This window comes from Crocodylus porosus, unplaced genomic scaffold (genome assembly GCF_001723895.1).
Source record: "Crocodylus porosus isolate Cpor-Errol unplaced genomic scaffold, CroPor_comp1, whole genome shotgun sequence".
Lineage (NCBI taxonomy): Eukaryota > Metazoa > Chordata > Crocodylia > Crocodylidae > Crocodylus > Crocodylus porosus.
In genome coordinates, this window is record NW_017728947.1 from 55,206,920 (window position 1) to 55,233,195 (window position 26,276).

Sequence of the window (26,276 nt, forward strand, 5' to 3'; positions counted from 1 at the left end):
CATGTGAAGATGGTTCAGCATGTGCTGCAAGCAGCGCTTGTCCTGAATGAGTGTTATGTGGTGGTTCCAGGACCAGCATGGGCCCACACACCCTGCCTGTGTGCCATAGCCAGCACACAGGACCAGTCTGGCACAGATGCTGCCTGCAGTGTGTGCCCTGTGTGCTGCATGTGGATAAACTCGCTGATTGCACTGCATGTGGCACAGGGGGCTAATCTGAGATGTATACTGCATGAGGCACCCTGCCAGACTGGCTCTGAGTGCTGGTTCTGGGACCAGTCTGGACTGGACCCACAGACCAGCCCCATTCACTGGAGCCAATGCGCGGGGCTGGTCCACTGCAGACACCTCATGCAGTGTATGCCACATGTCGGCTCCAGGGTAAGCCCTGGACTGGTTCTGGTATGCGCGACATCAGCTGTATGTGACACTGGCCCTAGGCGCTGGCAGTATTGCCTTTGCTGCCCTACCACCAAATTTCCCAACCCAGGGAGAGCCCCCAGGCCAGGTTCCAAGACTGCCTGCTGCGTTTGCCCTGTGGGCTGGAGGTTGAGCACCCCAGTCCATACTTCAGAGAGCTGTTACTTTTTTGTACAGGCAAAATAGGAGGGCAGGGGGAAGGGGGTAGAGGAGAAATCAGGCCTTTAAAAAAAATGGAGAAGGACTGGTAGCTGTGTGAACCAGGTCAGAATTCCAGAATGTAAGCACTAGCCCCGAGGGGGAAACATATTTGGCAGGAGTTAAATGAATGGCCAAAAGTGCAGGAAAATATAATCAAATGGCTCTGCCACCTAGCACCTGGATGCCAGCATATATGTACTGTATCACACATGGTGTTACTCAGGTAAGAGATGAGGCTCTACAGGCAAAAAAAGGTTCTATTCTTAACAATAATAAAGTCAATTTTCTTTTTTTTTTTTTTTTTTGTAGGAAAGAAACAAAGAAAAACCTGAGATAGAAGTATTCTAAAATTCTCTCCGCAACCCAGAGGCAAGAAATGCCAACAATCAATGCAGGGATACCAAACACACAAATTATTTCTCATATGCACAAATTATTGTACAGAACCCTGCACCCTGCTTTTGGCCCACATAACACATATGCATGCAATTTTAAGACTTGAAGGTGACGTTCTCATTAAATGTGAGCACCACAGAGACTGTTTTTTAAGAGCCTCAGAAAGCCACTGTGATGCAGACCAGCTTACATCTCTACCAACTTCAAAAGATTCTATCTACTCTATACCACTGAGGCACTAGGAACACATTAAAGACCAAATGTATTTTTCTACTCTTTTAAAAAATGGCTTAAGTGTTTGGGGTCAAACTCTCTTTAAAAAGTTCACTCCTGGCCTAAGACTAAGTGTGTAAAATTTCAGACAAGCTTCTACATAAAGAAGTGCAAAAAAGAGTCATTCAGAAACAGAATAATTAAGCAACAATTAAAAAAACCTTATTAGAGTATCACAACAGATGCAGCTTGATTTTGTCTTCTTTCCCTTATAATACATTGTGAACAGCTGCTTACACATGTGAACACACACACACAAATTATTTATATATGGCAACTATTCACAATGTATATATTCACACACCTTAAAATATTACCTGTTTGGTAATGCATTCTTTTTTTAAAGGCCAAAAAGAAATAAGTTCCCCTTCCTCCCAACCTAACGGCCATGTTAGGGCATTTTTTGGAAGGATAGCAGGGATATGAAGTGGTATTTATCCCTAGGATAAAAGGCCACTAAGTAGCAAGAATCTGTTGTGTACACTACCTGAGATTCCTGGATCTGTGTGAGCTTTTTTTTCTCCTGCTCTTCCTCTTGCTTTTTCTTTTTCTCTTTCTTCTCTTTCTTTTTCGCTGTTTTAAGTTTCTTCTTTATTTCAAATCTGGCATAAAAAGAGAAAATGAAGAAAGGAGGTAAATATGACTGAAAATTTTGTGAAGCATACAAAAGAGGCAGGGTCACAACACCCAATATTAAGAGCATTAAAAATGATAAAGAGGGGAAGTTTTATGACAGAAGTTGATTTTTTGATCTTGGAATCACTGAAACAGCAAATAAAGTTAAAGACTTCTGATATGCAATCAAAACAGCTGAACTGCAGGAAATGGAGCAGGAGAGTACAGAAATCTAGTAAGAATCAGCAACTGAAAAACAGTTTGAGCTCTCTCTCAAATATATAAGATCCCACTTTTGCCTTTCCAGGAGTTTGCAACATTGTTTGAATTTTCAGACTTATTTATTATGTTACAAAATAGTGCCTGCATGTAATTAAGTTCTTGAGATAACTTAAGGCCCAAAGCCTGCAAATGTTTCTGCAAGTACTACATACAAGCTTTGGCGCTGAACTCTCCGGCTTAAAGTGTGGTTCCAACAGAACCAGAAAAAAGCATACATAAGTGAAAATGTTCTACATTTGCATTTCAAACTTGATTACAGTACTAAAACTCATGGTAAACACTGTAAAACAGCCAGAAAACAGGAAGCTATCCCACAACATTAATTAGTTTTCCAAAAAAACTACTGTAAAGTTTCAGTTTAAATATATGGTAAGCTGAGAGTAGAAGCATGCAGAGAAAAAGGAGACGTGTTCTGGAGCAGAGCAGCTGAGTCTGCAGTGGTGGAAAAAAAAAGCAGAGAGAAAAAAAGAAACCAAAATTTGGTATATGTATGACCTCAACATTCACCCGCACAGCATCAATGCTGCAGAGAGCCTTCCCATACATTACAATTTATCCTCAGGTTGATATTCATCTGTTCCTAAAGACAAGCATCGAGATCTTTTTGTTCAGATAAAGTCCTCTCCACTCCAGTTACATGGCAAAATGTTTGTAGGACTGGGCCCTCATCAAATCAGTATGCTCACTGGAATACTTAACTGTCGGAGAGGCTACGACATATGCTTAGTAATGCATTCTGAAGGAAAATAGCCAAGTAAATCCATTTTACATTTACTGAAAAGATGGGAGACAAGAACTTAATCCCAATCCCACTGCTCAGTCAATGAAGTCTCTGCTACCTTATAAGGAGTCTGAAATTCCCTGTCACCCACTGAGTCTTGAAAGGCCTCTCCTTCTTCAACAAGGATATCACTTGCTACCTATTAGCCACAGCTTCCAAGACACTATTAAGATTTCCATTACTAGCTCAAGGTAACATCTCCCAGCATCCCGCTCACAATGCAATGCATCTCATCATAAGATGAAAGGTCAAGAAACAAAAAGAAGCAGCTGGTCACTGAACAGCTTAGGCCTGCCAGAAATGGGGCTTCCCATTTTCAGAAGGGAGGGGGGCAGGGGCGGGGGAGGAGGAAAGGAGAGGAACAGATTACACAAGACTGGTTCCTCTGAATGACAGTCCACATGCACAATCCTGAATGGGTACGTATGAGCCTTATGCACTTCAGCTGGGAAAATTTTGGCTAGCACCACTGTAGTATGCATATGAACTGACTCTCAGTACAAAACTGAAGACATAATGGATCATGTGTATTTCCCACACCAAGATCCTCTCAACTACCCCCCATCTCCAACTATGGTTGCCAACCCTCCTGGACTGGATAGGAGTCTACTGGAATCAGCATCAATCTCCCGGTGACTATTGAAAGCAAGCTGTGAGATTTTAATAGGATATTTTAAGAAAAAAGTCTCCTAGAATACCTTTAAGGAAAAAAAATTCTCCCAGAATAGGGTTGCCAACTCTGACTGAAGCTATCTCCAACTGGAACTTTAAGTTGCCTACTCAACTGTGATCTTCCTCTATCCATTCAACAACTTTTGGGGTTTAGGCCTGGCTAAAATTATTTTGGTAGATAACTAGCTATAGTGTTCCTTTTATTGCCTGTTGGAAGATTGTGCTCATTCTTAAGAAAAAAACATTTCATATATGTTTTGCACCTGTGATGGGACTATCCCTGCCTAGATCAATCTTTTGTATCAGAGATATACTCCATACAGCATTCTCTCAGCTCCCAGATCTGTAAAGACGGGGAAGCTGGACTATAGTTCTCTCTCCTGAGCTCTGGAGAGAAGTGGCTCTGACCTCAGGTCCAGGAGCCCAAGACCCCTTTGGACTCCCTGCCAGGGAGACAAAGTGCCAGTACAAGTTTTCTGCCTTAAAGGTTCTTATCAGAACCTTGTTGGGCAAGAATGGGAACTGGTGAGGGAGAAGCAAAGAGTTCAAGGGGTAGATCTCCAACTAAAGGATCCTCCATAAGGAAATCTGCACATCTCCTGCAAGACTGTGGTTCCAGGCAAGTTCAAGTACACAAAACCCTCAAATTAAAGAGCTGGTGCCCACAGTATTGCAGAAACTATGCAGTCACACCAAGTGTCCACCTCCATCATCCTTCAACTTATCTGCACCAAATCTGCTTGTTAAGGTGCACCTTCACTGGCACTGGGGCCTCTACACGACACAGCAGTGCACCTCAATGAGGTCTCCTCCTCCCCTATAGCCTCCTTCTGGTCCACCACTTCAAGTGACAACAGGTAATAATTTAGTAAGCAGCACAGTAGCATCAGTCGGCATTACAGAAACTAGAAAATATTGCTACTCTCCATTCTAATCTGACAGTACCAGAATCTTAACATCATCTATGGAGTTATTTCCCTGACCTTCCTGGTCATAGTCTTATGATGATCATAGTTCAGAACTCACTGGTACTCATGTAGAGTGTTCCCTCTGTACATTTGATTATTCCATGGGGAAGATGGGATCATTGAGACAGCTACTGGAATGAGTCACCTTCTCAGGGTCATGATACCCAGCCTCTAGGTCCAAGCTCCTTACCAGTACAGTTACATTGGCATGGCAGAGTGAGCGGAACAGATGATGCATAAACTGGAGGATATACTGGATTAGCTAGAAGACAGCCCTTCTCTCATCATGGAAGCAGTGAAAACAGAGTGGCAGACTCCAACCACATGCAGCCCACCACATTTTCTGGTAGACAAAAAATATTCCTTCTTTCTATGGGGGGGCTGATGTTTTTACATCCCATTCAACCCCACAATGTTTTTTTATAGCAGCAAATGAAGAGGTCAGATGAAACAAGAACACATTGAAAAGCAAAACTGTTTACTGGGGAGAACTTGGCAAGCTTCCAGGTCAGGATGAACTACTAAGCTCTGCTGGCAAAATGCGAGTTTCAGGACTACAAGAGACTCTCTTCCATCACAATACTGGAACCTAGAGAATATCTTTGCCGAGCCAAAAAAGTTACATCAGAAGTCCAGCAAAAAGCTACTTGCCAGATAGTCTTGGATATAGTTGATAGCATCTTGATATGTGGCTCCTGCATCAACATGGAAGCTACCATCTTGGCTGTAGGGTTCCCTCAGGAAGTCCAAAATGTGGTCAAAGACCTGCCATCTAAGTGCAGAACTGGCTAGGACCAAGATTGTCAAGGTACTATGTACTTTAAAAGACTCAAGGGCAGCATTCCACAGTCTACATACTGGCACCTAAACAAAATACAACTTCCTTACACCATGCGGAAGACTACAGCTCCAACTGCCTCCTAATCTTTTCACTGAAAGCCTTTGAACCACCTCTGAAGAATCCGTTTTCATAGGCAATAAGCAGCGTCTTTGGCAGCTCTGTTGTTCTTTTTCCACCACCAGACAGAAGCAGCTATTTTCAGTGAAGTATGAGCCTCCTCCACAGATTCCAGGCCACATTATACAACATGGGAACAGTCTTGTTCAAATTCATTCAGATTGAAGTCTGTATTACCACAGACCAGTGGGTCTTGAAAGTCATCTCAGTGCTTGCCACAATAAGAGATCCTCATTCATTTCTGTAGGGCCACAGAAGTTCCCCAACAGCACTGATAAGAGGCCCATCCTGGATCCAAGGAAGCTTAAATTTAATTTAAATTTAAGATTTCAAGCTCCAAAGTCAAGATGGTGATAACTAGGCATTAGAATCTCTTTCCCAGAACCACAGGCGAGTTTGGTTTGAATCTCTAGATCTTTAAGATGCCTACTTTCACACTGCTACCATATCGGCAAATAGGACATTCCCACAATTCACAGTAGGTCGAAAATTCAGTACAAGGACCTACCCATTCAGTCTATTCACAGCTCCAAAGTTTTTTGCAAAAGGTCCTTCCATTAGTAGTTGTCTACTTAAGGAAGAATAATAGTTCAGCATAGCATTTCTAGATAAGCAACTGGTGAAGGGAAGACCTACAGATATCTACAAAAGCTCAGTGCCTCCTAAGGACAAATGCAAATGAAACAACATCCTTTTACATTCATTGGGACCATCCTTGATGTACTTTCCTCAAGACAGGTACCAGGATCTGACAGAACTGGCCAAGAACATGCCTGCATAGAGAAAGATATCAAGCTATGGACTGGAACAAACTTTGGATATCTCTCTCTGCATAAATATTTGCCCTCCAGATGAGTTGGTCAGACTTAGCAGACATTTTTCTCCAAACCATAAACAAGAGATCAAACTTCATTCTATAGATCTTGTTTTCAAAATGAGGTTCTCTCAGGACCCGCCACTCAAAAGAAATGCCAGGTTCTAGCTCAGAATCACAGCTTTGTGTCTTTCTAATGCCACAGGAGAGCTGCTCTACACTTGAATTCATAATGCACTGGACAGTCAAGTGATATTCAGCCAATCTCATCCTGCCACATGGAAGCCAAAGCAGTTCTAGTGTCATTTCAGTCCCAAGAGCTTGCAAACACTCTCAAGACAAGGAAAGCATACTACACGCAGAGCTTGACTTGCTTCACCTTTCAGAATGAAAGCTGGATAGCTAAAGTGTACAGCATCCTGCTTTTCCCCAGCTACAGATATCTTGATCAACAGCAAATGGAGCATTACAAGATGGAGCTTCCTGGCCAAATGGGTCGGATTACTAGCCTAGTGGCACAGAACATTCTATGCTCCATGTGAAGCATTTATTCCTGTAGCTCTCAAAACAAAGAAACCTGACCCCAGGCTCACCATCCAGTCTTGGAAGAGCAGACATTCCACAAAACTTAAGTGTTCCTACTAGTAATGAGATCCAAATCTCAACATAGGACTTAAGTAATTTACATAACAGATTATTGAAACCCTCTGAATTTGTTACCATGTTCCTTTCTATACCGGTTGGAGACAGCATTTCTGGCTGTTATCACCTTAGTGATAAGTGCAGGAGATCCAAGCAGGGATGATGAAGCCCCCTCTTATATGGCATTCAGTCTAGATGAAGTGTCCTTGATAACTCATCCCAAGTTCCTGCCATCATGTATTTCCACCTATCAGATCCACCATCTGATACTTTTCCTGAAGCTTGCTCATCCAGAAACAAGGCGTCACTCCACATTATGGATGTTAGAAAAGCCTGAACCTGCTATTTATATACCTTTTGTCTCCTCAACAATTCTTAGGTCCAGTAAAAAGGATGAAGGATATAGCAGTTCCCAGCTAGAAATTCTCCAAGTGTATCTCTAATTATACAGCCAGGCTACAAAACAGCCGAAGTAAATGATCCTTCAGCAACCAGGGCTCATTCAATCATTCAGGTAGCTTCTATGACATTGTTTAGCAACAATCCCAAAGCTGAAATCTGTAAAGCAGCTCACTAAAACTGAGCCATCTCCAAAACCTTCAGATCAGACGCTGCATTTGCGAAAGTGTTGTTTCAGTCACTGTGCTCTCAAATGTCTGAAATCCTGTCCTTGGACACTGTTTAGGAGTTATTCACAGTGGAACGTGCATATGGATAATCACTTGAAGGAGAAAAACTGCTTACCTTACAACTAGAGTTCAAGATGTGTCTCCATCTTCCCCTCTTCTTTGAAGTCCTGCACATCTGGATTCTGCAGCTGAAGAAACTGAGGTGCAGGAGGTGCTCATCACCACATATACCCTTGGTTCAAAGCACAAGGAGAGGTAGGATGCATGTGCTCCATAGGGGTACTGCTTGCCAAAGTCTCCAAGCTTGTGATCTGTATGTACAACTCCCAGTGGTATGAGCACGCAGATAACACATCTCGAACTCCAGTTACTGTAAGCCGAGTAACTTCTCATTTCCTTTTGTATTACCCTCTGCAGAGTCCGAATTTATTAATCTCAACTCAGGCACAGAGGTGACTATCTAAAATTGACTCTTTTTTTCTTGCCATTTGCATTAGAGGAAACATCCAATAATTCCAGGACTGCGAACGGAGTTAGGAATATAGACTGGATAGAACACAACCCCTGAACTATTTTAAGAAAGTAACAGATCAGAGAAGACTTTGGAAGAAATAGTTACAAACTAGGATCTAGAAAAGGGCAGGCTGGGCCATAGTTATGGTACACACTGGTAATTTGATAGTTGATCATACCAGCATTAACTATAGACCAGAAGTCCAACTTTTATACAAAGAGAAAAGGGGATGGGGAAAGCAACTAGGAAACACGGGGGGTGGGGGGGAGGAGAATCTATCTTACACAAAAGTTGAGAGAACAAATATCGTCATTAAATAGCAGGAGGACAGGAAAGATATACGCCATAAGGTAGTATACAAGATAAATTAACCGGAAACAACCTCTTGGGAAAAAATGGTAAAAAAGAATGGTAGGAGACCCATGGAAGACTGCAGAGTGGAAAGTTTAAAAATGTAGATGGTTAAAATGTTTCCAGCTTCTGTGCAGCTTAAATGAATTGACTATAAATGCATAGGTAGCTTATGTAGACAATTTCCAGATGCTTCCTCCACAGCTCCCTTCCTCCTATTTGCAGTTTCAAGACCCTTGTCATCCCATCCACAGCTTCCTTTTTTTTTTTCCTTTTCTGTAGCTCACAAGCATTTCAGGGAAAAAAAAAAAATCTCGGTACCCAACACCACATATTAGGTAAAAACCTGATGTATCCTCTGGTTAACTAACTTCTTCATTTACTAAGTACAGGAGTGAAAGTGATGCTTTTCTCCATTGGTTGTCTAACAAGAAGCATCTAAAGCAGAAGCTTTAATAGTAATTGCCAAATATATCCAGAAGTAAACAACAAATGTTTAGAGAAATGCATAACACTAAAGATAAGTAATGAAAAAGAAACCCTATTGCCTCAAACCCCCAATTTGTCTTGACTGGTGTAGGACATGATTTCCAGTGCATTGGCCACAAACCCACAGAGTAGTGTAGTAAAGCAATCAGGTTTCATTAATGCACACAGGAATTGCTGGAACAGACTGAGTGCATATGTAGTTGTATAGCCTGTTTCCAGTGGAAATTTAACAACTCACTATATACCTCAGTACTGCGGAAAAAGGATCGTTGTTGACCCTGATCTGCTATAACCAGACAACTGATTGCTGCTATTTTTATCCTTCTCTAACTAGACCTCTTCTTGCTCAAGAGTGATAGAGAGATTGCAGCCTACCTATGAGTGGAGGTAGGCAGAAGGTAAACTCACTGAAATCAGGTTTCAGTTCTGGAAGTTATGGACTGTTTACCACAAAAAAGACTCCTCTGCAATCAAGCAACAGAACTCCCAAAGAGGTCTTAGGGGTAAATACCAAAAAAGTTAGACACAAACACATACAGAATCCCCAGTGTGCACTTCTACCCTGACTAAGCAGCCAGTCTATATAAAAACCAGTCACACCACAGACTGCCCCAAGAAATGAATTCCTACTGTGAAGGAAAAACAAGGCAGGTTACTTCAGAAGCCCTTCTTCCTTTAGTGACTTTTCAAAGAAATGGTAGATCTCCCTTAAGTGAATCGGACTCAAAGGCCACGTCCAACGAGTGCAGATGCGTGGCATATGGTGCTGCAGACCCGTCTGTGGTGCTATACACTACACATGCAAGCATTTTCTGCACTGCTACCTTGCAGCACAGGGGGAGGTTTTTGACCCGAGATCCCAGGGTCAAAAAAGCCCATGCTTAAAAAAAGTGGGGTAATGCATGTGGTAGCACCGTGTGCCACCCAAAACTAGAGCCACGCTCCAGCTGCAAGCCAGCCTTCCCTACACGGCTGCAGCTCCCCGAGGCCCCAAGGTAAGGCAGCTGGCCTCAGCATAGTTGCTGGCTTCAGCATCCCTCACCCCACCCAGAGTAACCTGCCATGTGCCAGAGTGTGTGTGGCACAGGCGTAACCCAGGGACAAGTGTCACTTCTACCTGTCCCCAGGGAAACAAGTGTCCGTGTTTGTCTGGATGCACCCAGAGATCAGCTGTGGCTTCTTATAGAGATGTGCTCTATCCTAATATCTAAACCAGTGGTTCTCAACCTTTTTGGACTCAAGGCACCACTCAGTGGACTTGAAGCATTCCTCTGTAACTTTTGTTTTTGAAACTGGATGCCACTCAAGCCACAAATTTAGAGATGACAGAGCTCGCTTTCCTGCAGAGGGGCCTGGCTGTACGATATGGCATCATCCAGGCTGCAACAAGCATTAGCCTGCACTTATGCACTTAGTTTATCTGCTCATCTGCTAACACCTCACAGTACCCTTCAAAAGATTTGTTGACACCACAGGGTTGACCCTGGTTGAGAATCACTGATCTAGAATGATTTCACCTCCATCATGAATAATAGCCTACATTTCAATAATTTTACTTAACATAACTCCCCAAGTTTAATTCCTTTGCTCCACTGCTTTACACTCATGTAGTGTGCTACATGAGAAAGTCTATCAACTGCTAAGCCTGTCAGCAAAAATTCCAAGTGATTCTTCTTTCACGTTCTTTCCTCTTTTTTCCCTTTTAAAAATATCTTAAATACAGAAAGATATTAGTGTAATATCAAGGCAGCAAGCTACAGCTGACAGAAGCAACAATTACAACATTTAAAGACTTCCAGCACTGCTTTGTCACCTGGACCATGCAGTATTTTCTATTTCTTTTTCCATATGAGTTTTACAGAAGACAAAATATAGCGGTTATGCAAATCTGCTGCGTTGATGTTGCTCTATAATGTATGATTTCAACAGTGTAATTGGGATGGTAGCTTAACAAATTTTGATTTAATATATCATAATCCATGCCACATTCTACCCAAGTTAAGATATACAACCAGTAATTCATCATCTCACCTTCTCTTCAACACTTCCCTCTTCTCTATCCGATTAAACAGTTCCTGCTCCCTCTCTTTCTCTGTCATCTGCTCTAGCCGAGCTCTGTCTTCCTCATCTCCCATAAGGTCCTCTCCATAGCCATCATGGAATTCCTCATCTTCAGAGGATGAATCTGAATCGGAGCTGGAGGAAGAGCTGTTGCTTTCAGAGTCAGACACCTCACCTGAAATCAAACCATAGGACAGTTGCACTGAACTGGGGTAAAACTAAAGTTGCTCAGATGACAAGGGATGTGAAACATTAGTCTTCCATTATTCTTATTTCATGCTATTGCTTCTGAATGAAAGTCAAGCATGTTCTACAAGATATCATGCAGTCCAAGAACTCAACATAAATTAAGTATTGTGGAGGAGCAGAGCAGTAGCAACATCATAATTATGAATGCAGCAAAAAATTAATTTTGATAATGGCACTTAATTGTTCAGAAATGCAGGATTAACAAATTGTTAAGCAGGACCCTGTACTTGAATGTTTGATGTGGGTATGGTACAAATCAGGTTATAAATGCTGAATTATAAGACTATCAAAAGTCTTAGCAGTTTTTTGTTTTTTTAATTAGTTGCAACATCTCTGTACTCCTTTTCGCAAAAGGAAATACTTGGGAGTCAATTTCTGCCTCATCCGTTATTCTACATCTGCTAAGAAGAACACCACCACTTAGAGGTGGAACCAGTATTTTAAAATCTTCCTCTCACCACCCTAACATGAAGCTGATATACTAAACACTGTCAACTTTCCCCACCATTACAGCTGATATGCTAGTATTGCATCTGGATGACAATGTTACTGTGTAATCTCTGCTTTAGATTGCACAGTCTAAGCAGAAAAACTTGTCCTTATTGAGGGATAGTTATTTTAGTGGAGAACGAACAAAATATGTAAACATTTCACCTGCCCTGATGGCAAACTTTCATTATCCTCCTATCACTTTGCAAACCAACTTCAGTTACAGGCGAGAACAGCAAACAAGTCCCTGATGCGATGATCCCAAATACTACCTATATTTCAATGTTAATAGCCTGGTATCTCTCACATTCCAGAAAGTATTCTGCTTTAATTTTGGCAAACATTACTGTTCAGGTTTTAAATTGGAGGGAGTGTCTGATGAAGGTAGGGAGGGTATTGCTTATTGCTATGTGTTGAAAACAGAGCTGGTAACCCATGAGGGTTTTTTTTTTTGCCCTGAGGGGGCGGGGGGGGAATAATCAACATTATTATAAGAATAATACAGGCAATAAATAATATAGGAGACTTCTCCCTAAACTTATATTCATGCTTTTAAGGTTCACAGTGGGCAAGATGTGTCTTGATATCTGTAACTGATTTAAAAAGGTTTTTTGTTCGTATTAATGTGAATTTTAGCACCTTCCACTCAAATTTCTGGTACTTGCAACAGTCTGAGAAAGGATACTAGATTAAACAACCCACTTGCTTATTCCTATGTCAGAAGCTTTTTCCACAAATACTTAAAATGAGACACTTTCACTTTACAAGTGCAAGAAAAACAGCATCAAAATGACGACATAACATACAAGAATAATTAGGAACACATAACTGAACATTCCCCATAAAGCACAGTACCTGCTATGAAAGTCAAAGAAAAGGTTTATATGGAAGTCTGAGCAAGGAATGAGGAAGAACTAAAGATAAGGCTTGAAATGTAGGGATAAAGCAAACTGAAAAAGCTAAAAAGGGAGTGAGGGGAACCCTCTGATCTCCCCCATCTCTAGTTTCTGCAACTCAAAGCAGAGAATTAAATTAGCTTTAATATTTTATGTTAAATGTAACATTTAGTTGCATTTGTATTAAGTACTTTCAGCATGCTGTATACTGAATTACATGCAGTCTGAGATGAGATTCAAGCCTGTGACAAATTTAGAAATTACTTGACTGGGAAAACCTTCCAGAATACTAGAAGCACAAAACAAATACTTGAGAAAAAAATGGAGACAATTTTGGGTATTCTGGATGTTCAGTTAACTGCATTAAACATGGAAAAAATGGTCATTTAATTGAGTAGTGCTATGAGCTACTGCCTACATGTTCTTACCTTCTTCAGGTGCTGAGCTCTCAGCAGAGCTGTCTTTATCTGAGCTGCCTGAAGAGGCAGCTCTGTTAGTCTGTTTCTTCATAGCTGCCTTCTTCTCTGCTTTCCCAGCTTTTCCCTTCTTTTTGTTTTTGGAACCCCCAACAGTCCACTGCAAAGTAAGAGGAAAGGAACAAATTGAGAGACAGGCACTGAAAAACCTTACCCTAAAAAATAATCCAAATTCACCACAGCACAAACTTGGAAGAAGCAGTCCAATAAACCCGACAACTGGAAACCAGTGCTTCAGGGAGAGTGAAACAAACAGAATATACATCTAACCGGATCCATCATATAAATGCCAGTCATAAGTTTTCACAAGTTAGCAACATGAACCAGTTGGCAGTACACACTTAAATAAGGGTCAAGAAGGCTAAAAAAAAAAAAAAAAAAAAAAAAAAAAATGAACAGCAACAAAACTCTACAGAAACTGACAGCACGGAGGACATTTTCCCAGGAAACAAATATTACAAATATAGCTGGACACCTCCTTAGTGTCCTGTTATTCAACAGAAAAAAAAGATGGCTGTTTCCAAATAAGATTTATTCAGACAACATACTTCAAATTTCACAAAGGGCAAGCAATAAAGACAGTTTTGCAAAAAAACACCTTCTACTAGAAGTAGACAGAACAGACGGACATTTTTTGTCCAGAGTGCATCTCTTCTTGCTCAAAGATTAATGCAGGAAACAGTATATTAACACAAAATACTTCACATATTTAAGAGGCACACTAATAACTGCAGGAGGGATCATTAATTCTCCACATTTTCTATTTAGAGGTCTTAGCCTTCATATTCCCTCAGCATCCTTTTTCTGTTCCTAATATTCTTGGACTATAAGCTTTCTGGAAGAGGGAATTTATACCTTGGAGGCTCAGATAACATCTAGCATACTGTGGGACTACCAGGAAACAATTTAGTGTTTATAATGTCATTTCCAATTAGCTTTCTTCTATTTCTTCCTGTCCAGTTAGTCACAATGACTGATAGACCAAACAGAATATTCAAGGATCATTTAATAAAGGAGTATTCTCTCAATTTTATATGGTCCCTTACTAGCTTCAAGGAGTTCTGTGCTTTGGGAAATTCCTACTGGATGTGAAAGAAGGTTGTTTACCTCCAAAGATTTAACATTTTAAAAACTTATTTTACTACCACACCTTCAAGGTCTTCTAACTCTGCCCAATTTAAAGATGCCCATAATTTGCATTTAGCTTGAATCAAACCAAACTGGAACATCTGAAGTCACTTTTTCAAAAACAGTCACCATCATTCCCACTCAACTACCGGTTTCCTCTTTCAAAATGAAGATGATTTTTAGCTCTTCTAAACCCCAACTTTCCAAATTCCTCAGGATACAGACAGCTTTGATCAATTTGATTTCCTGATAAGGGACAGCAAGAGTACCTCACTCTTTTTCTTCCATCACCTTTGCCAGTGTTCTCAGAATGCCTCCTTGCCTTCAAGGTACCAGCAGACATTCAACAGAGTCTGCTAAGTAGCTGTGCTTCTCTCTTACCTACATTTATTTTCCTTTCTGCATCCACAAATGGAAGTTATTTAGCACTGTCCTACCCATTCTCCTCTTATAAGTGACCCCTTAAAATTGTCCCTTTTCTCATTATATTGCAAGATAGGACCCATCACTGATCTTTTTATTTTAATGATAGTATAAAAGAAACCAGGTTCTTTGTAGGATGAAGTTCTGAACCCCTCTGCAGAAATAAAGGTTTGTAAAGTATAAAGGGAACATACAGAGCCACAGCAAATTGCTACACAGGACCACTGAAGTATTCCAGCCGTTTACTGTAGCTTTTATTTTTAAGGGTGTTACTTCTCTGATCAGCTATGCAGTTTCCTAAATCAGCAAGGTGATGCAAACTAAAAGGGTTGCAGTAACACCCAGATACAAAAATAACAGGGTTCTACTGTAAAACAAAAATAATATACATTGAGTAATATAGATCAAGTTCCAAGCACTGCAAATTCAAACCAATGCAGAAACACATTCATCTCAACACCTCAAAGGAACTACTATGAATATTAACGATATCTAAAAACCCTAGAATAGTGCAATTTGACAGATGGTAGAAGCACCTTGCTAGTCAATGTACTTCATGCTCTGAGCATTCGTGTACAAATTTCACTTAAATTCACAGATGCCAGAAACCTGCAACAACTCTGTAATTCCTTCACAGGATTCCCCCCTCACCCCCAAAATAACATGATTATTAAAAATCAGCAAAAAGGAAGTGAATCAATAGTTTCCGTCACTCTCATTTCCAACTTACAAAATGTTGATACAGCTCAGCTGAAATCAGACATTTGCAGCAGACAATGCACTGGTTACCAAGTAGCTATGTCTCTTACAAACTTCCCTGAACAGACCGGACTAGGAATAAAAGCCAAGGACTACTACATGATAACCCCTTAAATCTATCCTAAACCAGAAAAGTTTACACTGGTTACGAGCTGGGGTAATATCAACCTAGGCAAAATCTCTCAGGAAAGACTTGGTATGCACAACGCCACACACCTACATCACCTATTAGACTGCCAGCTGTGTTCCCATATTGCTTTGTGCCCTCCTCTGACTTGGCTACTCTGTTTATCTGTGTAGTAGCCTCTACTGTTCTAGGAACAGTGACTCGATACCACGTTCCAGTTTGTATTTGGATATTTGACAAAGCTCTTTTTCGTCTTGCACAGACAGTCTAGGAATCACCACCTTCAGAGCTTGCCTGTATTGCTTTTCTGTGAACATGCCGTAGTCAAGGCATCTCTGGCACTACTGAGTGAAGCTGAAGCTCAGCCAGCCCTGGGGAAAAAACGGCCAAAGCCAAGACATGTACACAGCCACACACATTAAAGAAAGAGAACCTAAAAGGCACCATAGACAACCACATCCTCTTGGGTACTGGGCAAACCACCTCCCCATACTATGAAGAGCTAGACAGGATCTTGGCAAGAGACACCACTAGCACCAAGTCCCAATTCATGACAAAACAGAAGCTAGCATGGAGAGACTATGAACATCAGATTCAGAGTCCATATGCCGGGTACCAGGGTACCCAAAGACTATACCTCCTGCCAGCCAGACCAACACTCTTGACAGCACACCAGCCTGCCAAGAAGAATGCTGTCACTGTAACTATCAACACATGCTTAGTTAGAGGTCAACTGGCTTTTATTTATGTTGCTGGTGCTACCATTGTAATTGAAAAGCAATGTTCCTTCCATGTTCCACTTCCTTTCCCCATGTGTGTTCAAGATCACAGCTGCTGAAAACTACATCCACACAACTTCTCTCACGCTTCAAGCCAAGTCCTCTTCACTGCTTTACACCTGTCTGCCACGCCACTCTGCTATTTTTCCCAGCCTCACAAGGTTCCAAAACAGCAAATTCAAAAATAAGTGCAGAGCAACATTCTACAGTGCTGCTCTTTGTACTGAGCAATGAACCTTAAGGTAACTTAGTGACAAAAAACTGGACCAGAATAATCAGTTCACAAGTTTTTCTCTAACACTGTAAAAATCAGCTACAAGTTCCCCAAAAACCTAGAGCAGACTACTATTAATAGCTATGAAAATTACTCGGATATAGAAGACAATATCACTAAAACCTTCCCCAGAAGCAGACAGAACCTCAACCACTGTGGAAAAGCATCTATAAGCCCAGTAAACCTAGAGCATATTCCAATGAAGAGATAAGAAACCTGAGATTCAGAAGGCACTTTAGCAAGCTTCACATTTCAGGGCAGGGCTGCCTTATTCCTGGACCTCCATTCATACTGGACCTCTGACCAGAATGGTGTCACTAACAGTAATGCTTAACTCCCTTGACCTTTTCAGAGATTTGACTTTGCTTTTTGTCTTGCTGAGCAGAAAGACATCCTCCAGTGTTTTAACGACTGAGGAGATGCCTGTAGTTACCAACCTCTCCCAACATGCCTAAAAATCATTCCCTACCCAACCAATAGCACCCTCGGTTAACAAGCCATAGCACTAAAGTAGGGTCAAGCCAAAGGGCACACCAGAGAAAGTGAGCAATAGGACACCTGCCCATCCTCAAAACAGTTCCTTCACACTGCAAGACAAACCTCCTAACCAAGCCAGTCAGGAACAAAGCCAAAGCATAAAGCAGCAGCTCAGTTGACAAACCCTGACCTACTCCACTACTCCCAAATCAGCACCATAAAAGTAACAGGGGACCCCAATGGGGTGGAAAAGCAACAGGCAACCCCAAAGCCTGTCATTAAATCACAGCTTTAGGTTCTCTGCAAGGGTGAAAGCAAGCAGCATAGGAGTCAAGATGAAAGACGACCACCAAATCTATCAAGATTAAGAAACACTCTGGAAATAGCATCTTAAAAAACTTAAGTGGGAAGTGATCCTAGCCCCTACCTTGGGCAAATTCAAGGAGTTGGATGATCACCTGTCTGGGGTCTTCTGAACCCAGCATTCATTCCTGCCTGCGGCAGGGGGTCAGGCTAAATGATCTGTTCAGGTCCCTCCTGACATTAGTTACTATGAAACTATGAGGGGGCACATGCACCCAGCCTATGAAAACCAAAACAAGAAAAACAGCAGCAGCAGCAGCATTTGCTTAGTTTCTTGCTTTCTAAGGTGACCCCTACAGTCTCCAGACAGTGGTCCACCATCTAGCAAACTTTGAGAACCTGCAAGAAGTACAGCAAAGAGGAAATGTTAGATTAACCTGCAATCACCAGCAAAACACAGCAAAGCAACAGATGATTGGTGAGAATACCAGAAAAGAAAAAGCATGCATGATATTGGCTAAGAAGGGCTTCAACCAGAACAAAGAGCTGGCATAAACAAGGAAACTCTTGGGCTGGTCAAGAACAACAACCATTTGTGAACCAGATACAGTGTTTAATGCTGGAAATCTCAAAGATCAGAAGTGACCAAGATACAACCTGCAGGCCAGATTCAGCCCACAGAGCCACATAATCAAGCCTGCAGGGCTCCACAGAGTTCTGTAATGTTGATGAAATGCAAGCAGCAGCAGCTGCCACAGCAATTAATGGTGGCAGGATGGGTAGCAGATTTCTGGACCTATGGTGAGCCCACAGGCCGGAAATTTGGAAGTGGGGGGAGCAATATCTGGTACAGCTCCAGAAGATGCAGCAATTAACTCACCTAGCCTATGAGGTTGGCCCTGTAGGCCACTCACTAAGATCATCTGCAGTGATAGAGACAGTGACCACCATTCTGTTTCTATCTTCCCCATCCTTTGCCTCAAACCAACAGCAGCTGTGTCCATTACAGGTTCAACCACTCCTGGGTTTCCAGGGGTTAGAAAACATTTGGGTGCTGCTATCAACAGCTCTGGAGTAGCATGGTCTCCAAAGAGTCAGACAAAAAAAAAAAAAAAAAGAGCACTCAGTGGGAATCCAACAGCTTTGACCCTTCCAATCCCACCTTGCACACAGAATAGGATATTCGTGTTGTCCTTTCTCCAAGCTCTTCCCCTCCTACTAAGCTCAGAAGTTCCAAACCCCCAACACAATTCATATTGCTCATACAAGTGCAACATTAAGTCTTCCAGCATCCCCACAACCTGGTTCACTGCATTCTTACACATCTGCCCCAGGTCCCACCATTTGTTTTCCACTTGTATTCTCTGCTGCCCCTTAAATAAAAGTTCTCTCTCATTTAAAGAAAACGTTATTGTTTTAAATGTTGTCAATAGTTGTACCTTAATAAAGCTGGGGGGTGGAAATCAAGCAAAAGCAAGCAGCCTACAAAGCTATACACTGCTGTTAAGGCTAAAAACCAAGCAGCTTCACATTTCAAGAACTTGAAAGCACGTATAGCAGAAGTCCCTACAGAGAGAGGTCACCTGCGCAGGCCCGTAGGCCTAGGCATTCAATGTTATAACCCAAGGGAAGCATGCAGAAAACATGCGTAGACTGACCTTAAGAGACAGATGAATTCCCAAGGCAAGAAGGGTGTACCCAGGCTTCAGCTTGTTAAATTTTGGCTGCCCAAATCCAGAATCCAAACAGAGACTTAGAAGTTTACACTTCTCTAGACAGACTCCCAAGTCTTCCCAGTCCAGGTGACTCTGGGGGCTTTCATTGAGGAGTGACTAGAACACTGGCCACTCAAACCATCATGCCTACCTCCCCACTGTACGTCTCAGAGGGCTAGGAGGTAGCAATCTGGTTCTCAGAGATGTGTGGAATACCACTATATAACACCTAGCTTTATACTCTTCATCCATTTCCAGCATACCAGCACAAATGCAGCTGTAAGTCTCCCAAAGATGTATTCTATCATCAGTTTGCAACTTTTAAGGCAACAGCTTTTTTTTTTTTCCCCTGTTATCCTGTTTATCACTCAGCATCAGGTCTCATCAGCCATGACACCAGAGGGTAGACAGGGATCCCAAGGATAAGGGGAGGGATGCTCATGATATTAAGAGGAAGATTAACAGGAGTTCTAGCAAACTGCCCTCTGTTCATTAAGGCTAACAGGCAGATGTGGCCAAACGTTCTAGCACCAAATCCTTCTCCAGGCTGACCTGCATTAATGTGAATGAACCAGCTGTAATGATCAACAAGACTTTGAGATGCAACAGAAGAACTCCTTCCTATTTAGGAAAGATGAGGCCTAACTGGATTGGGAACGCGTCTCCAAGGCAACTGGGGAACCCCATCCATGGGAAGACGTCAATATTATCTTTAGGTTTTGCAAGTCTTAATGTGCAGAACAAACTTTTCCATGGTGGAACACGCCTCCTGCACAGCAGCCCTAATGACTGGAGTTTACACTAAAATTGATCTGCAACAGACAAGTAGGTTGTGAGTGTACAGATGATTATGGCTATTCCCTTCTCTATGAGGGGAGGAGGGGGAGGGAGAACCCCAAACCAAGAAGTCATATGTTGGTATGCAGTTTCTACAAATGTAGACTTAAATCAGCCGATTCCAGGAAAATGGCCTTCCTGACACTCTCCAGGCACTGCTGATCACCACAGCTCTGCAGTACAAATCTATCCCAAAAGTTCACATTTGTAGCTCAGACCTGGAATGAGTGATCCACTGACCAAAGGCGGTCTAGGACAAACCCTTCTGATTTATCTGGGTTCCATCATACCTGGCCGTCTCATCATCATCATATATCAGCAGGCCACTAAAGCCCATAAACTGCTATGTAAGGGCAGCCATTGCCATAAACACAGCTGCTGATATGTCTAATGCAACATTAACCTTTGCTATTGCCCACTGATGCACTGAAGGGCTACCCCAGGTGTTTTAACTGACAGCCAAAACCCTCAGTGTTCGAGATCTGTTGAGTGTTTCTCTATTAATACACTAACTAGCTTGCAATGCAGTTCATCTGTTCTTATGTTTCTATAGTTTGAAAACAGTGCACACTCTCAGAAGAGGCCACAAGAGGAATAATGGGATTTTTAGCACTGGATCCTCAGATATACAACACAGATTTTCTGCCACCTTCTAATACATATCCTATCCAGTGATACAGCAACTTTTCCTTAAGATATGAGGCCCTGAAATGACCATGCACTGCTGTTGGTGCAACCCAGGCCAACCTTCTCCCCACCAAGCACAACAGAAGAAATGTTCTATTAGTGCAATTCAGCTAACTCATTATGGCTTGCCACCAAGCTGTTAGTGCTCAAGGCTTCCTGTCTTGAGGCAACTCCATTAGTGTACCAATGAGGCACTGTTCTCACCCAAATTGAGAAGCCAAAAGAACAAGTTATGGCAACACCTACTCTGAGCAGAAACAAAAATCTAGGGAGGTAATACACCTGAAACTGGATAATTGCCCAAAAGAGAAAGCAGATTTGAGCACTGAAGACTGCATAAAAATTCAGCAGGAGAAGCTAAGGGTATTTATCATGGTTACCTTCTTACTAAGGTTCTCTCTCTGCTACATACAAGACATTTTAAGTCAGAACCTGTATTCATGCAAAGAAAATCTACTGCAATGATAAAGATGCATCAATAGCATACTGTGTATCAGATGCATCTACTTCAATTTTAAAACTGACATAGGTGAAAACAGCACTGTTCACTGTTTTCCTTGGAGGTTTGCAATACACGTATCTTTTCCTATTTTGCACATACTGGATTCGGAGGTTTGTAGAAATGAGGCAGTTCAAAGCCACGTTTCAACATTAAGTTTGAGAACACAGACAAAACAGAGATTTTCTTTCCCCATTTAATTTTTGTTTTTTATATACAGGTGTCCAAAAACTAAATCCAGATACCTGTGTAAAGTGACAGGAAAATCTGAAAGATCGTGAACTGGAAGATTTTTTTTCCTATTCAAGAAATATACCAGACTTAAAATCTGAATGTATACACAAAATGAACTCCAACAGGCTTAGAACAAATTAATCATAAAGTACATAACTACCTGTACCAAAAGGTTAAAAAAAAAAGCGGACTTAATAATACCCAATTATTTTATAGCATTTTTCCTCTGTAGCTCTTAAAGGTATTAAATAGGATATAAAGCCACTGGAATGCAGCATGAGAACATCAGCCTTTCCTCTTCTTAATCATTAACATTAATACAGCTTCAATAATCAATCTTTTTAAACGTCTCAGCAGATGAACTATAGCCAATCATATTCTTATTCATATTTGCTGGAAAAACTGTGTACCAACTCCTGGGAGTTTGAGAGAATGGCTCCTTATCACTGGTCTATGCTACTGATTTTCAGATTAAGATGTTCTTCCCTAGGCCTAAAGAAGTATTCAAAAATTTCATCAGAAACTTCTTAAGAGTAGAATGAGTTATCTCACCCCACCATCTGCAAGAGGTTTGCAAAGCCATCTGTAACGTTTCAACAGAATATTTTATTCAGCTAGTGCATAAAGAAGGTGCATTCTTCTGTCTTAGTGGGTCATTTGTTTCAATTTATAAAGCTAAATTGAACACCTACCCCAAGCTCTAGGATCCCTAGACAGTAAAGGACAGATTAAAACAAGTCCAACAGCCAGGCCTGACTAAACAGAAAGAGCCAAACCCTTAGAGCAATAAAGATATGAAATATTTTGCTGAACTGCAGCCATCCTCCCCTTCCTCAACAGCCCTGATAAAATGGTGTGCTCTACACCTCCAGTGTGTGATTGCTGCATCTGGGCTACTTCAGGCTGAAGTTCTTTACACAGTATAGACAAGGGCAGATGGTTCTAAAAGCTAGTGCCCACCACAGAGATTATCCTCAGTTCTAAATCCACCCCTCTTCTCAGGCAGCTCTAACTGAAGCACCTCCACTTCTCTCAGCTGCAGAATTATCATACAGTGAGAGCACCTGTTCTATGCAGGAAGGCCACAAACTGTTTAAGTAATCGATTAATTTTCTACTTAACTGTCAGTATACATAACATATGATTATAATTTGGTATTTGCTTAATCCCAAAAGAAGAAAGAATTATTTTGGAAGCCACTTCCTCTTGGTGCCTCAGAAACCAGCTTCCCTTTACAAAACCAGCAATCTATACACAGTAGTTCAAAGAATACTGTAGTGACAATATTCTTCCTGCTAATGCTGGACCTCCCAGGCAAACAACCTGTAGCAAGTCAGTTACGACATGTCAAACCCACCTCATCATCACTGTCTGAGGTCTCAGAATCCGAAGATGCTGTAGGTTTGCTCACAGGTGGCTCCTTCTCCTCAGAGTCGCTGCGTTTCCGTTTGGCCAATGACAGGAGTTCCTAGTGTGAAAAACGCATGCTTATTTTAAAGCCAAAAAACTGGGTTGACCAATATTGATTCTTACATTTGCATCCCTCAATAGTATTCAAGTGCTTTCCAAAAGCAGTATGTCTCCCAGTCAGTGCGAGTTGAATTTTCTACATGGTACACACAGATACTTATTACAGATCAAAGCTGGGAATAGGTTTTCAAGATGACAAGCCCTAAATGCCAAATATTACTACTAGTTTACTTTGTAAAGATACACAATGTGAGGGATAACCACTTTCACAGCTGGATTACTTGTTTCAGACATGGAAGGCAATGAGTGGCACGCAATCAAAGACCACCTGCCTCCAACTCAGTGATTATAACTGGGAGCACCTCGCAGGGCTGCCACTGCCAGGGCAATATGCACCATATACCATCTGCAGAGGCAGGTGGGGAAGCAACAGCAGCTGGAGTCTGGGCTCTTCCTGGTCTGACTCTATGTGCTCCCCCTGCAAAGAGATGCACCAGAAACGTGGGACTGTCTGCACCCCTCTGTTTCCATAAGGAGCATGTGAGGTCAGACTGGGAAGGACTGTGGTAAGTGTGTGCATTCTGGCCCATTTGGAGAGGTCATGCTGAGCTATGGAGCAGCCCTTTAACCATCTGGCCTGCAGCAGTCTACACTGCTCAGATAGGAGAGTCAGGCTGGTCTGCAGCAGCTCTTTGCACTACTTGGCTGGAGGAGCTGGGTGTGAGGACACCCAGGGCAGGCAAGACCAACCCCCGCTCTCCCAAGCCCCAAGAGCACAGAGGAGTTTTTCCAAGGGTATAAAACTCATTAGTCATGCCTCCATTCCTGTCTGCAGAAAACCCCAATACAAGAAGCACGCTGCAGCACCTGGCTGTGAAGCACGCAAGGAGGCCTTCACAGTACAACACTGGTTCTCAATCAAGGGTGCTGCCAAATTTTAAAAAGTTGTTGAGGGACATTCTGACTCTTAAAAAGTTGAGAAACACCACTCTAACTATTCAGATGTAGATGATCCTTGAGTAGTCTCACTTTTTGTAGTTATATGCTTTTACAGAAGTTATTTTAAAGCCTGAGACAGTGATTTACACATCCTAACTGGACTATTCCTTTAACAGAGTCCAAACAGGTCTGTCCATTTTTCTACCCATCTCAAAACTACAATGAAACATATAAAGACACTTGTATCACAGGTACTAGACTGGAAGACTAAAATTAAGCAGTTGTTCTCCTCCAGTTCAGAGTATTAGTGAGCACACCCCAAATACTAGACTTGGGGGAAAAAAACAACACACCAGATACCAACTATTAGAAGATTGCATCTATTAGCAAGACATATCCAAAAAAAAAAGTTAAAATCAAAGGATCCACTATCAGGGTCTAGATGCAACATCCCTGATGGACAACTCTGCTGTCTGCCCTGCTCTGCAACTAAGCTAGGCAGGGTGATGGGATTCCTACCATAGTACAGAGGGCTTCAACTCCTGTAGGTATCTAGAAATAAGTCAGCAGTGTCAAATCTTCCCTTTTTGTTTCTTCTACTGGTTGCTGCAAGGATGAAAGGTCTCCATTGCCCTACCCTTACTTCTGCTGTCTGTGCCCTGCTATCACATGAACATTTTCACTACCTGCTGCTGCTCACAACTTTTTCAAACATTCACCAGAATCTAAAAGAATTCTGGAGTTTCATTGTTGCTAAAAGGATTATGAAAAGCATCAGTAAAACATTTCAGCATCTTCCAAGTATCACAAAAAAATGATTCTGCTAAGTTTAAGCTATCAGAGACCACCTAATCACATGGGGACTGCTACCGTCTTGGGATGACAACACTAACATGGTTTTCATCGGTCTTAAACAGGAAGATAATCTTCACGGCTCCAGAGGTTGGTACTTCATTTTTTAAATAAGAGTTTAAATTTTGCAGATGACTTAGACCTCAACTCACCAGGAAAGCTTCCACTGGCAAGTGGATTTATCAGGTCTCTCTGTGCAGGCCGGTAACATTAGAAAGGCATCTCCTTATGAGGCACAGATCCCTAGTCTTTGTTAGAACTATGTCCCCCCACTTGCAACAAATTGGCTAAATGGCACCCTCACCTCACTCCCATGACTGCTTTCTTATGTAGTACCTTGGACCAGCTATGCTCTCTTTTAACCTTGTCAATATTCTTTTGTTACCCTACTTATCCTTCCTCATTTTCTTTTTTAACACACCGGTATTGTAAGGGTCCCCCTCCTTGAGCTTCTAAAATGCAACACGCTGCTAAAGGCAGAGGCCAACCATCCTCCAATTCTCTTTTTGGCAGAGGCTTTCCTAATTGAGTCACGGAAAGGCAGGGTAGGGTACCACCATTAACACAGTTAATTACATCCCTTCATAGCATCTCTGAGTTGCTTTGGGAAGCTTAGCCTCTCTGCACTAGAGAGTCTACAAGGCGCTGCTCTGCCCTGACTTTGGGCTACTACAGCTGACTCCTTCTCTAGTTAATCCATGCATCACAGAAACCAAGCTTCCCCTCTCTGCTACCCAAGTCCAGTTGGTGGGAGCTGCTGTGGCTCAGCTTCCCTAGAGCTCTCCATGGGACAGGAATGCAACCACCTACTGCTTCACCTGCTGCAGAGGAAGCACAGGGTACAAGATCACCCCCCCATTCTCTGGCCTATGCCAGCCCCTATGCATCCCAGCCTAGGTATAGCCCGATTCCCCATGCTCTTGGCAGGCAAGACAGTTTCTAAGGCAGTTCACCACGGAGAAAGGCCCAACCTGCTACAGGCCCAAGTTTACTTGGGATGCTGAGAGACATGAGACTGGCTGGGCTGCTCACCCCTTGCTGGAAGGTCTGTGTGACAGGAGGCAACTCTGGCTCAAGTGACACTGGGGCAGGAGCCTCCCTCCCCACCCCCCTCGGCACTGACAGCTTCTCCCCCGGGGCAGGCGCAGGCACAGGCCGCCCCCAGAGGCTTCACAGTCACCCAAGCCACGCTGGTATGGGGCGGCCCGGCCCGGTGCCACAGGGAACGGGGCAAAGCAAGTCCCCGCCAGGGGGTAAAGCGGCACCCCTCTCTGAGGCGGCCGGGGCCGCGCACGAGGGAGCCGCTTCCCCACAGCCGGGCAGCGGGAACCGGGAAGGTGGGGGAGGGGGACAGCAGGAGCATCCGCCGCCACCGCCTCCCGGGCCCGGGACGGGGCAGGGCTCCGCGCCCTAGGCCCAGCGGGCCGGGGCCGCCCAGCAGCCGAGGCCCGCGCCGGGCCTGCCGCCCGCTCGCCCGCACCTGGTCGAGGTTCTCCTCGCTGCCGCTGTCCTCGGTGTCGGAGTCGATGAGGACGCGGCCTTTCCGCTTCTTCACCATGGCGGAGGCGGCAGCGCCGCAGGCCCGGCAGGCGGGCGG

At 42.8% G+C, this 26,276-nt stretch overlaps 1 protein-coding gene across 2 annotated transcripts in view; it reads right to left on the reverse strand.

Moving 5' to 3' along the window:
• RTF1 (RTF1 homolog, Paf1/RNA polymerase II complex component) overlaps positions 1-26,276 on the reverse strand; it is a 44,406-nt gene that overhangs the window by 14,992 nt on the left and 3,138 nt on the right. Inside the window, exons 1-5 of one of the 2 annotated variants that reach the window (XM_019551201.1) lie at positions 26,160-26,270; positions 22,776-22,886; positions 13,129-13,276; positions 11,037-11,241; positions 1,778-1,892 (exon numbers count right to left, since the gene is read on the reverse strand). In XM_019551201.1, coding sequence (XP_019406746.1) covers positions 1,778-1,892; positions 11,037-11,241; positions 13,129-13,276; positions 22,776-22,886; positions 26,160-26,237 — 657 coding nt within the window. In that variant the 5' untranslated portion in view covers positions 26,238-26,270. Of the gene's footprint in view, positions 1-1,777; positions 1,893-11,036; positions 11,242-13,128; positions 13,277-22,775; positions 22,887-26,159; positions 26,271-26,276 lie in introns of those variants that run through there. The other variant, XM_019551203.1, reaches the window with a different exon arrangement.